This window comes from Pleurodeles waltl, chromosome 9 (assembly GCF_031143425.1).
Source record: "Pleurodeles waltl isolate 20211129_DDA chromosome 9, aPleWal1.hap1.20221129, whole genome shotgun sequence".
In the NCBI taxonomy this organism is placed as follows: Eukaryota; Metazoa; Chordata; class Amphibia; order Caudata; family Salamandridae; genus Pleurodeles; species Pleurodeles waltl.
In genome coordinates, this window is record NC_090448.1 from 228415142 (window position 1) to 228427274 (window position 12133).

The following is a 12133-nucleotide window of genomic DNA, read 5'->3' on the forward strand; positions in this document are numbered from 1 at the left end:
GCCTAAGTGCACAATATTTTGTTCAAAGAGTTCCAACCCTACCAAAAAGCAGAGGAGCCCCCTGTGGGACTGCAGAATCTGTACATTAAAGAATGGGTTCTGTAAGTCTTCATGTTAAAAGGCACAGAGGACTTGTGCCAGAGCCAGTATCTCAAATTTCTCCCTCCGAAGGAAGGTTTTCAACAGCGGAAGATCCAGAATCACTCTGACCCTCACCGTCCTTTTTAGGCAGCAAGAAGTAACATGAGTAGCTCCTCTTGCCTACCTCCTTCTCAGGGACTTTCTCTATTGCCCCTTTGCCCAGCAATGACTAAGCCTCTTGTAAGGATATTGGCATGTTCTGCTAATGTCTGAATGAAAACAGGAAGGGGGGGTTTATAGAAGCAAAAGGGCGTAACCATGACTGACAACCTGCAAGACCCATTGGTCTGAAGTAACCACATGCCAGATAAACATATAAAATGCACTCTGCCTCCCACTTGCCGCACACGATACCCAAAGGTGGGAATCAGAGCAGCTGGGAGCTGTGGTAGTCATAGAAGAGGAAAATGAACACTGACCCTGTTGATGGTGTCCCGTTTTCTGCTCCACAATGCCCCATAAAGGAGTGAAAGGACTGGACTGCCTGCTGCATGGATTCAAATCGCTGGCTGTGGCAATAAGCCAGGGCCAAGGAGTTATCCTTGGACTTCTGGTATTGTTGATTAAACTGGTAGGCCAAAGAGCAAGCCTAAGGATCCTACTGTGGTGCAGTTATGTTTAAATCTCTCCAGTACTGACCCCACCTTGTTAACAAACAGCCTAAAAGCAACAAAGGGCATGTCCTCAGAGAAACCGATGACAAGCATCCAGGAGTGATGATGAATCACCAAACCAATGCCACCAGCATGGCTTACACAGTTTGTGGTATTGAGCCCAATCTGCAAATACATTTGCCTCATCCTGTTTGTCATGGAGAGTTTGTGCGAGGGAGTTATGAAAGAGTTGAGGGAAGGCAAACAAGTTCTTGATCACCATATACGAGAGGGCATAAATGTGTCTGCCTAAAAGGCAAACCACATTTAGAGAGCACAAAGCCAAACTGGCAGAGAAGAACATCCTCTTTCCAAACATGTCAATGCACTTTTATTCTCCATCAAGCGGAGCAGAAGGAAAGACATTTGGGAAGGAGCAAGAATAACAATATTTTCCAGAGCCAGGCGGTGACTCAGTAAAGCATGAACACCTGGAGCAGGCCTATGGTGCCTATCGATGAGGCAGCTTACCTGTGGCACCAAACAGGGCTATGACCATGCTGCAATCAGAGTGTCTATCAAGGCTGCACTAACAGCACAAAAGCTCTGAAGTTGAAGGTCTTGGCTGCACAATTTCAGTAATAAGAACCACCTTAGTTTCTACAGTTGGGAACTGCAGTTCTAGAGCTTAAGATGCTCTACATACTACACCTGAAAAGGAAGAGCTATCCTCAAGGAGGGCCCAAATGGAGAGTTCAAGTTCATCTCTCTTTTGGAGATCTAAATAAAGTTCCTCATCAGATTAGTGAGGGTGGCAATACATTGTCTGCCTTCTCCTCATCATCCTAGTCACGAGGAGCATTCTGTAAGTCTTGTATGAGGATTAAATCTGAGCTGAATAAGGCCACGTTGTTTTACAGTTATTGACACCAGGGCAAAGGTACTCAAAAACCACTGACTGTACCTTGGTAATCTCATAAAGAGACATTGGTCAAGATGTAGATGAAGTCTGCTTCAGATATGACACTGGTGTTGGAACAAGAACTGATGTGGGCTCAGGCAAAGGAGTGGAGGTATGGCGCAGCACCAGGGAGGAATTGGATGGGGGGTCTGACACAGTCAGAGCTGAGTAGGACACGCCATCTGAAGTCTGAATAGGGGCACTAGCGGGCCGTGGTTGTTGAACAACAAAAGGATTTGAGAAATTATAGCAAAGTCTATGGCCCTCATTACGACTTCGGCGGTCTTTTTGAAAGACCGCCGAAGCCGCTGCAGCCAGTGCTGGCGGTATGCTGGCCACCCTATTAGGAGTTTTCCACTGGGCCAGTGGGCAAAAACAGTGTTTCCGCCTGCTGGCCAAGCGGAAAACTCACCACAACACTGACGCAGGCTCGTAATCGAGCCGGTGGCAATGTTGTGGTGTGTCGGTGCAACATCACCCATTGCGCATTTCATTGCCTGTAATTCGGGCAGTGAAATGCATGATGGGGCTGTCCATGGGGGCCCATGCACTACCCATGCCAAGTGCATGGGCAGTGCAGGGGCCACCATGGGGACTCGGACACCTCCTTTCCACCAGCCTCTGCATGGCAGTGAGACCGCCATACAAAGGCTTGCTGAAAGGGGACTTGTAATCACCAGGGCAGAGCTGCCTGCCACACTGCCCTGGCAGATTGCGATCACCGAGACCACCAGGCTATTGGTGCCGGCAGTCGGACCATGGCCCATCTGCCACAGTCATAATAGGGCAGTCGGACCGCCCTGTCTGTGGCAGTCCGACTGCCATCGCGAGTGTTGCTGTCTTGAGACTGCCACACTCATAATGAGGGCCAAAGTCTTTAAAATTGCAGTGAAGCTCACAGTGTTTTGATCCTCGAAATAAATAAGCGGGTCATCATTAATACTTGTACAAATTTGAATAATTCTTCTGCAATGAAGCTAAAGCAAAAAATCTATAGTTTCTCTAGAAAATAAATATAATTCTGGAAAGCTTCTTCCATAATGTAACTGACTTATGAGTAGGTAGGGCTAAAGAGCCCATCTGGAAAGTTAACTGTTAAAAAAACACAGCCAGGGGTGATTGTTAATGAAGCAATTCAAAACATGTCTGGCAACACAAAAAGCAGTTTTGGAAGCAAAGAAAAGGTTTTCCTAATGACCTGTATAGCCACAAGCTGCAAAGAATGATGACCTGTTTGGAATGGAGCTCTCTAGACTGAATATTGGTTCTAACAAATAGTCAGACTGTTCTATGTACCCCTTTTTGCTTTTCTCCCTGTGCACACAATGGGATGACCAATGACCAGGAGGACCACATGAAATGTCCATGATTCTCATTCAATTCATTCAATTTCATCTTTTCAGGCAACTGGCTTCTATTTTACCTCCTGGATCCTAACATGCCCTCTACACAGGCCATAGGAAGAGGAGGATTTAATAGCTTTAACATGCAAGGACAGAGTGGAAAAACATTGAAACAAGGAAAGAACTTACAGGTTTTTTGTTGGTCAGCAGCATTTCCAGTAGGCGTGACATACGTATGGTGTCTGGTGTGGTGACAATGATGTCTGAGAAATTGGTGTCAGGAGTCAAAGAGAATGGTGGAGCAGAGTCCATCCAATTCACCCAGCTGACCTAAAAAAAAGAAAATATTTAACAACTTTAGAACAGGCTGTGTTGTTGGACTGCTGCAGGCGTTTCCAACAAATAGCTTGTGAGCTACTAGTGGCAGTACTGTAAGTAACTCTTCTGTGTGCAGCCTAGTATACTAAATTAAACATTTTTGCTTGGTTGAATCAATATATGTATTCCAATATTGAAAATTGTGTGTAGGTATGTATGAGAGAAAAATGTGTATTTTTTCAGAACTCGTGTTCTGATGTTTGGAGAGAAATGATTGAATTTCCAAAATATATTTACAGCATTGGCGGCGTTGGGAGGCTTTTAACTCATATTGGTAACCTTGGAGCCTGCCAGTAGTGTTGCAGCTGTGGCTATTAAGTATTATAAACAATGACAAAGCCTTTTTGACATTTCAACTGGCAATCCTTTGCATCCAAAAGGACGGGAGGGTCCAAACGGGATAACTTCCTGTATGAAATGCCTTTATTCTGTGCTGTGGGAGCTTGAACCGAAGGACATGGACCCAAATCCTCCCTTGGTAAAGAACACTACTCTAAATGGTAAGTTCCCACACTTAAAATATCATAATGTTAATGGTAGGATATCAAATAAGGAAAAGAACAGTCTCTTAAGTCCAAGTCAGTGCACTTTAATTAGTGAGACAGTGATATAATCCCATATTTAGGTTTCAGGGTTCAACATAGTTTCAGCTTCCAAGTTGACGCACTTAGATTTGAGAAAGAAGTAATATGTTCAAAGAATTGAGTTTCAAGGTTCAAAAGAATTGCTGCCAAAGTTCAGTAGAGTTTCAGCCAACTGGTAATCCTGTCTGACTCACTGAGGTGATTATTGCTGGTAAAGCCGCATCTTGTCTGATGGGGTCACTATTACAACGCTAATACTCTCAGTAGCTCAGGATAATTTTCTTTGAGCATAAGTAGTTCTTATTACAGAAACTTAGATTCTTACATGGAGCAACATTATAGCATATTTAAATTGCACATAAAAGATGTGGTTGAATAGGACATACCCTGAAGTCACATATTTCAAAGTGCTCTCACGTGCAATCCCGAAAAAAAGAAGCCAGTGAAATAAACTATTTGCCTAGGATCACACAGTTTGGTCAAGCGGGGACGCTACTAAAATTGTCTAATTTCACATTATGCCATTCAACCACTAGATAAGTATGAGTTTCTATCTCCGGTTTTACATCAAACATAATGTTCTTTTAATTAATTCTTGTTCCAATAAGTTAGAGTGTGGGTGACAGGAAGAAGCTACATTAACGCTTGGTGTGGTTCGGGACTGAGGGTTCACAAGGACCGTGAGCTAAGTCAGAGACATGCATCTGGCTAGAACTTTCAGAGGCTACCCACCTCTATCACACACCTTGTCTTGTATATGTCTTTCTCTTAGTCTCACACTTATTCTTTCTATTACTTATCTTGTACACCTTTTTTTCTTTCTGTCTTTTACTTAGTTCCACTTTCTTTTCGATCTCTTCTGTTTCACAAATGATTTTTGTACTTTGTGATTTAATCACTTCTTGATGTACTTCTACTTTGTCTTGTCTTTTCATATCAGCCTTTTTCTGTGTCTCTTTTCATACGAGTGGGTGTAAAATACTTTAAACCAGTGATGTCCCTTTAGCATGCTCCGAGTTTTACTCAGTGTGACTTTTGATTGCATGGTATGTCAAATCCTTCCATGTGACTACCACCAGGAGCACCTGGACTCTATCAGGCACAATTTCTCTGCAGTGGTGCACTGAGACTGGTTCAAATATGGCTGGGACAGGATCGGAATGGCCTACAGGGCAATCAGGCAGTGCCCGAAGGGCTGGTCTGACAGGTGAGTGTGCTGGCAATTGTTTTTGTTGTTTTTTGTGGGTCCATTTGTGGTTTAATGGATCGATTTTTACTGTTCATTTTCCTGATAAAATTACCACAATCATTGATTGTAGCGAGCACAAATATATGCATATATACCTTGCAAAATACGTATTCAGCTGTCTTTACAAGTTCAAAAGGGGCTTCATTAATCTGGGCCATTTCTTAGCTATCTGGTTCACTAATGGGGCCACTTCAATTTTTGTGCCTGAATCTTTTGTTTATCCCAGTCAATCAATCAATCAATCAGAGTATTTATAAAGGGCACTACTCACCCGCGAGGGTCTCAAGGAGCTGCTCCAGAAGTCTTCCCAACTAGTCCAAACTAGCTGGGAAGACTTCAGGAGCAGCAAACACTTCACTGTGGCAGAAAGTGCTCCAGGCTATTAGCAGCACTTTCACTGTGTACTTGGTTCCAAAGGAAACTTACCACCTTTGTGTTTTACTCTGACATCAGCCTTGCTCTCTCTCTCAGAGGCAGTAAGCATCAGTCACAGTGTTTACAATGTGTCTACTGCTTGTGGTGGACTGTTCCAATAGCACAGCAATGCCATGTGCGGAGGTCCATTTGTGGTGCCATAAGGCCAACACAATATTGTTTATTCACCTGGCCCACACTAAAACATGTACCAATGAATGTAATAGATGCACAAGTCTGGAGGCTGATCAACACCTATCATACAATAAAGGTAAGGGTCAGCATGTAGAGACTGAGGTGGGATGCTGTCATGGCATTAATACTGCCTACTTTGTCCCCACTGTTGGACAGGTTATAGAATGAACATGTTGAATACAACTCAAAAGTTGGTAAATTACACGTGGTCGTGGACAAATGAGAGGAAATTCTGTTGATAGTCTCAAGCTGTCCAGCCAAGCAAATTATTTGTCTGGCCTTAGTATTATGGTCAAACAACTGCAGATAGTTCTCACTGGAGCTTTCTACAGAATAGATGACGCTTGAAAATCCAGTTTTATCTGGTAGATGAATACCTAAATGTATTGGGAGAGAAATGATCTCAAACATCTAATGGGAAAGACTGCTATGGCATGAATCACATGCCAGGTTAAAACGCCACACATTGACATATACCATACTCCAGAAAAGCTATCTGGTTAACACAGAAACCAGGTAGCTATGGAATCTAGAATCCACTAATGCATGTGTAATAACTCAGCTATGAGCCCTGAAATTGGATGGTGCTGGAGCATGAGGCTAATAACTGGCTATCACTGCTGATGAAAGAATATAGGCTAAGTACATAAACCAGGCACAGTGAAACAGCAAATGCCTCATGAAATTAGTAATGGGCTTTTAAATCACTGCACCTTTGATAACTGTCATAATTCTTGAAGTAACATGTATATAACCACTGACCTACCAGGAATGTATGTTCTTATCGGACCAGAACCAATCCAGGCTTGTACATCAATTTCATAAATTCTAAACCTCATCCTTCTGATTATGATGTCTGCATTATCAATTTTTGATGTGCCTACAAAAGCAACTATGGCAATGAGGAACTAAGGACTGATTCCAGAGAGGAATCCTAAGAAATAGTGACTGCATCCTCAGAAGGGATCAGGTGCACAAATTAACTACTCTTGATAGAGTTATTGATAAAAACCATGCAGGACTGATTCATTCAAGGTACTCTAAGTGGAACAAGTGCACACTAAATTTCATGTGAATGAAATGGAGGAAGTGGAAGCAGAGGCGATAATGACTTCATCATTGTGAGTGTAAATTTCATATTAATATTTTCCTCATATGTAATCATACTTATATCTCGATATATTAATCACTATATAGTAATTTTATATTAACTCGAAAATTGTGATCCACCTAGTGCCCGTGATCAAGTAAAAGGCCTGTATTTGTTTTTCCAATGCTAAGTTAACATTATAACCAAATATTTCTGTCTCTTTAAGAACATGTCCTTTGCTAATAATAAATACTGAAATTAAACGTGTAATTGTGGTCTCTGCTGAGCCTGAAGCAGAAGCAAGGCCACTGTGCAATGTTATCAGTATAAAATGTTTCTAGATGCAAGTACATTTCCTGTCTAACAGACTTCATTCATCAGCCTTGCATACTTGTCTGTAGTCATGTTTCTAATTCGTGTGTTTTTCCCTCGGGGAAATGGTGCAACGTGAAATGTTTCCATATTTTGTAATCATTGTCCTGTGACAGCGTATTCCGGAGGTGTTGAACAAAGGGTTTATAGATGCAGCTAGAGAAGAGGACACACAAGATGCAATTGTATTAATTCAAGTTTTCGTCAGCCGGCTAACAGCAAATGGAAGAGCCTAGAGATAACATTTTATATTAAAAAAAATTATGTCTGTTAACGTTCTGATTGGACATAATTTTCTCAACTCATACGCTATCCAATCATGAACTTTAACAAGTTTAATTTAATGTTCAGTCATCATTGGTCATTTGTCATTCTATTCTCGTGTATCCTGAGTTCCAGAGACCTACTATTGTGATCTGTCACTTTGACATTTCATGCTTTGCCAGACAGTCTACTGACATTCTGGTACTTTCTGAGTTTATTATGTCTGTTCAATACTGAACTTATGCTTTGATGGTTTAGTGAATTTTATAGTCCAAACTCTAAACTATCCCCCCTACCCTTGTTCCTGATGCTACCTTGTTCCTGTTCTGATGCTGATGTCTGATGTTGCTGTCCCCCTGATAAAGTAGAATTTGTTGTTGATTATCTTAGAGACTGGGTAAATGTATGAACTCTGTATTGTGTTTTGTCTTTTGTTTTCCAGGTACCAACTGCCAATGTTTAATACTGCTGCTAGTTTTTGATAGCGTCATAGCTATATGTTTTTCTAAATTCGTGTTACTAAATCTTTTATATGAAGTCCAACATCTTGATGCTAATTAGTGGTTAGTGAGGTGTTACTCTCATTCACATGAATGGTCATTGATTCCTTTCGTCTTGTTATTTCAATGTATTCAATTTCTCTTGCTCAGATTCTATTGTTATGGTTTTGTGTAATAACCATTGAGATAATGGGGGTCATTACAACCTCGGCGGTCTTTCAAAAAGACTGCCGAGGCCGCGGGAGACAGAATACCACCATTGCCGGCAGTATTCATGTCTCCCTATTTTGACATTTCCGCTGGGCCAGCGGACGGTAACAGTCATAATAGAGCGGGCAGCAATGCTGATGTTCAGAGTATTTCACTGCCCGAAATTCGGGCAGTGAAATGCGCGATGGGGCTATGCCTGGGGGCCCCTGCACTGCCCATGCCAAGTGCATGGGCAGTGCAGGGGCCCCCAGGGGCACCCCCACCCCCAGTCCCCTTACAGCCAGCCTTTCAATGGCGGTGTTTACCGCTACGGACAGGCTGGCGGTCGGGGACTCATAATCCCCAGGGCAGCGGTGCTTGCACTGCTGCCCTGGGGATTATGCCCGCCAGGCGGAAACCTGGCGGGAAAGTGGAGGGGCTGGCGGTATGACCGTGGCTTTTCCGCCACGGTCATAATTGCTGGCGGAACACCGCCAGCCTGTCGGCGGTGTTACCGCCAACATACCGCCGGCCGCCAGGGTTGTAATGACCCCCCACTATGTCTTTTTACATTGATTAAGGTTAGATTAATTAGCCGACTAAATCAGCCTTTATTGTTTCTCTACATGTATCATTTGAGTTTGAGAATTATTTTTGTGACCTTAGCATTGTTAATATAGGGAAATAAATCTTGAACTTCTTAATAAACTGGTGTCGTTATTGATGCTAAAATAGATTATAGGCTTAATTTGATGTTTATGACTTATTTTCCTATGATGTTTTCTTTAAAGCAGATTCGGTTTGGTTCATTGACCCAGAGTATGAAATCTGCTATCTAGTCTGCTTTCACTAAAATATAGCTGAGATTTTTGCTTAAACATGACTGGATCTGTCTTGTCCAAAAAGTTATGCATGCTTGCCATATGTCAAAGCTTGTTAGGGGCTCACAGACATAAATGCATTGTCCTCCATGAATTATGTTTATAACGGAGAAGATAATTATAGGGCCTAGCCTCCATTACAGGTAGTGAGTGAAATTCCAATCAGTATGCAAAGAGAAGTCTTATCACAGATAGGAGTTCAGTGTTCAGCAGTAATTGATGCAACCCTGCATTTTCCCCTAGAAAATTTCACAAGAAAAAAAACTGCCAAAATTAATAGGGAGCACATGGACTGAAAAAGTTAAAACCTGAGGAAATCAATGCCATAAATACATAGGGCCTGATTACAACTTTGGAGGAGGTGTTAATCCGTCCGAAAAGTGATGGTAAAGTGACGGATATACCACCAGGCGTATTACGAGTCGATTATATCCTATGGAACTCGTAATACAGCTGGTGGTATATCCATCACTTTATCGTCACTTTTGGGACGGATTAACACCTCCTCCAAAGTTGTAATCAGGCCCATAGTCTACATGTTATGCCTTATTCTGGCTTGTGAAACTAGAGAAATTTACCATAGGAGGTAAGTACACCACCTAAAGGTATCAGTATTTATTAGGTCTGGTACAAGCAATAATGATCGTACTCAGGCCACAAGGATCCATTATCCAACTCATGTCCTCTCCAGTCTCTTTACTCACTTTTATCTTTTTCAGGTTCCCCTAATTGGGTTGGCCTTTCTACTTACTTTCCCTAAATATTTTCCTCTCTTTCAAGAACCCCAGTATCCAATACCTCAGTATCTCTTATCCACCATTTTCCTTTTGTGCCCTCTTTATCCAATAGCTCCAATAATTTGACATGAATGTCTGGTAACCTAAATCCACACTTTTGTACGCTTTGTCAATTTTCACTATGTAGCACTCAAGAACCTGTGAAACTTCAATTATTGATTCACTTCCTTCCAGTCTAGGTCTTCCGGCTTTGTTACATCCTGCCCTCCCTCTAGCCAACAAAATTAACAATTTCTCACTGCGCTATTATAGATAGCCCCCTCGTGGCCTAGTTTGTGCACTTCATCACCTTCTTTTCTCCTTCATCATCTTCTTCTTCAGCTGTACTGCTAATTCCTGCATCATCCAACATGTAATCATACACCAGACCTTCAGCTGGGAACAGGAGCTTGATCTAAAGGAGAAACAGGACTGTTGTTAGTACTGTAATTCAGGGCTCTTATTGTTTCATTATTAGAACATATTTTACCAAGGCAGAGCAAACTACACATATCAACTACAGAAAGAATATCAACATTTATTTAGAAGTAACCATCAGTAGCCCAGAGTAAGACTGCTGATACCAGTGGAGAGTATGAACACAATCAATAATGACATTTCTCTTAGATGGTTGCTCTGGAGCCTTTGGTGGTCCCATATTCAGGACTACAACTCCAGATTAAGAGTCACCCCTTGTTTCCAGTAGATCATGTGCTAGAAGCATAGATCAGAGAACACCTGTACACAGGGTGGGTGGGTAGAGAGGGAGCATGCATGCGTGTTACCTCTTCTCTCTTAGTTTGAGACTGTGAGAAAGACCCTGCTTGCTGTGTCTGTTACATTAAATGCCACAGTTAGACTCAGTGGTCATATGAGTAGTCAAATGGTTCAAAAGGTGTGCAAGTTACAAAGCAATAATGATTGCTGGGCATATGAAATTAGGCAATTTATGACAGAGAAGGAGCAAACAGTCAGTACTCCTTACTAGGTATGCAGAATGCCAATACACACAATCAGTTATTTGACCTGTGATAGCTGGCAGTATTGTTATTTAGTATGTGGAAAATGGCAATATGTGTTAATGTAGGTATGATTGATGATATGTTATTGGGCATATGAGGATATGAGACTTGGCATAATAAAATATAAATATATGTTGCAGGCAACACAGAAATTGACAGCACCTGTTGCTGACCTAGTGGAATCTGACATTACACGCTACTGGACATATAGAAACTGGCAGTAATGAACAAGTTACTAACCTTCAGTAAGGCATTCTCTAGTGGAGACCGGATCTAGCGGCAGATTCCTTACTTCCACAGGCACGAGCCTGGACCCGGAAGCTTTTTTCCCCACAGCACGCCTACGTGTCGGAAGAGGACATTGAGGGCCTCATTATGACCCTGGCGGTCATAGACCGCCAGGGTGGAGGCCGGATGAAGCACCGTCAACAGGCTGGCGGTGCTGCACCAGGTATTCCGACCGCGGCTGTGAAGCCGCGGTCGCCCAGCCGGGCCCGGCGGTTTCCCGCCAGATTTCCCCCGGCTGGGGGAATCCTCCATGGCGGCGCTGCATGCAGCGCCGCCATGGGGATTCCGACCCCCTTCCCGCCAGCCTGTTCCTGGCGGTTTACACCGCCAGGAAGAGGCTGGCGGGAACGGGTGTTGTGGGGCCCCTGGGGGCCCCATAATGATTTTCAGTGTCTGCTTTGCAGACACTGAAAATCGCGACGGGTGCCACTGCACCCGTCGCACCCCTGCAAATCCGCCGGCTCCATTCGGAGCCGGCTTCCTCTTTGCAGGGGCTTTCCCGCTGGGCCGGCGGGCGATCTTCTTGAGATCGCCCGCCGGCCCAGCGGGAAAGTTAGAATCACCGCTGCGGTCATTTGACCGTGGTGCGGTGCTTGGGCAGTTTCCGCCAGGCGGGCGGCTCCCGCCGGGGTCGGAATGTCCCCCTGAGTGACTTCATATCAACGTCGTCCACAGTATGTGACATAAGCAGAGTCCATATAACCCCCTCTCCAATGCGCTGACGTCAGTTTCTTCTATGACTATTTTCCGCACTCAAAACATGGAGCCTCATATAGAAAATGCCTATTGAAAAAATGTGCTAGAACAAAAGACATCCCTGTATCAAATAATCACTGAATTCCTAATTCAAGGCGTTGATTTCCATAACAAAATCTGAGACCACAGAGGACTGA

The 12133-nt window shown here is 43.2% G+C and overlaps 1 protein-coding gene across 1 annotated transcript in view; it reads right to left on the bottom strand.

Annotated features, from left to right (window-relative positions):
• Positions 1-12133, bottom strand: part of DNAH1 (dynein axonemal heavy chain 1) — an 827745-nt gene that overhangs the window by 309737 nt on the left and 505875 nt on the right. The window contains exons 41-42 of the mRNA XM_069206595.1: positions 10241-10345; positions 3228-3368 (exon numbers count right to left, since the gene is read on the bottom strand). Of these exons, the coding sequence (XP_069062696.1) occupies positions 3228-3368; positions 10241-10345 (246 nt within the window). The remainder of the gene's footprint in view (positions 1-3227; positions 3369-10240; positions 10346-12133) is intronic.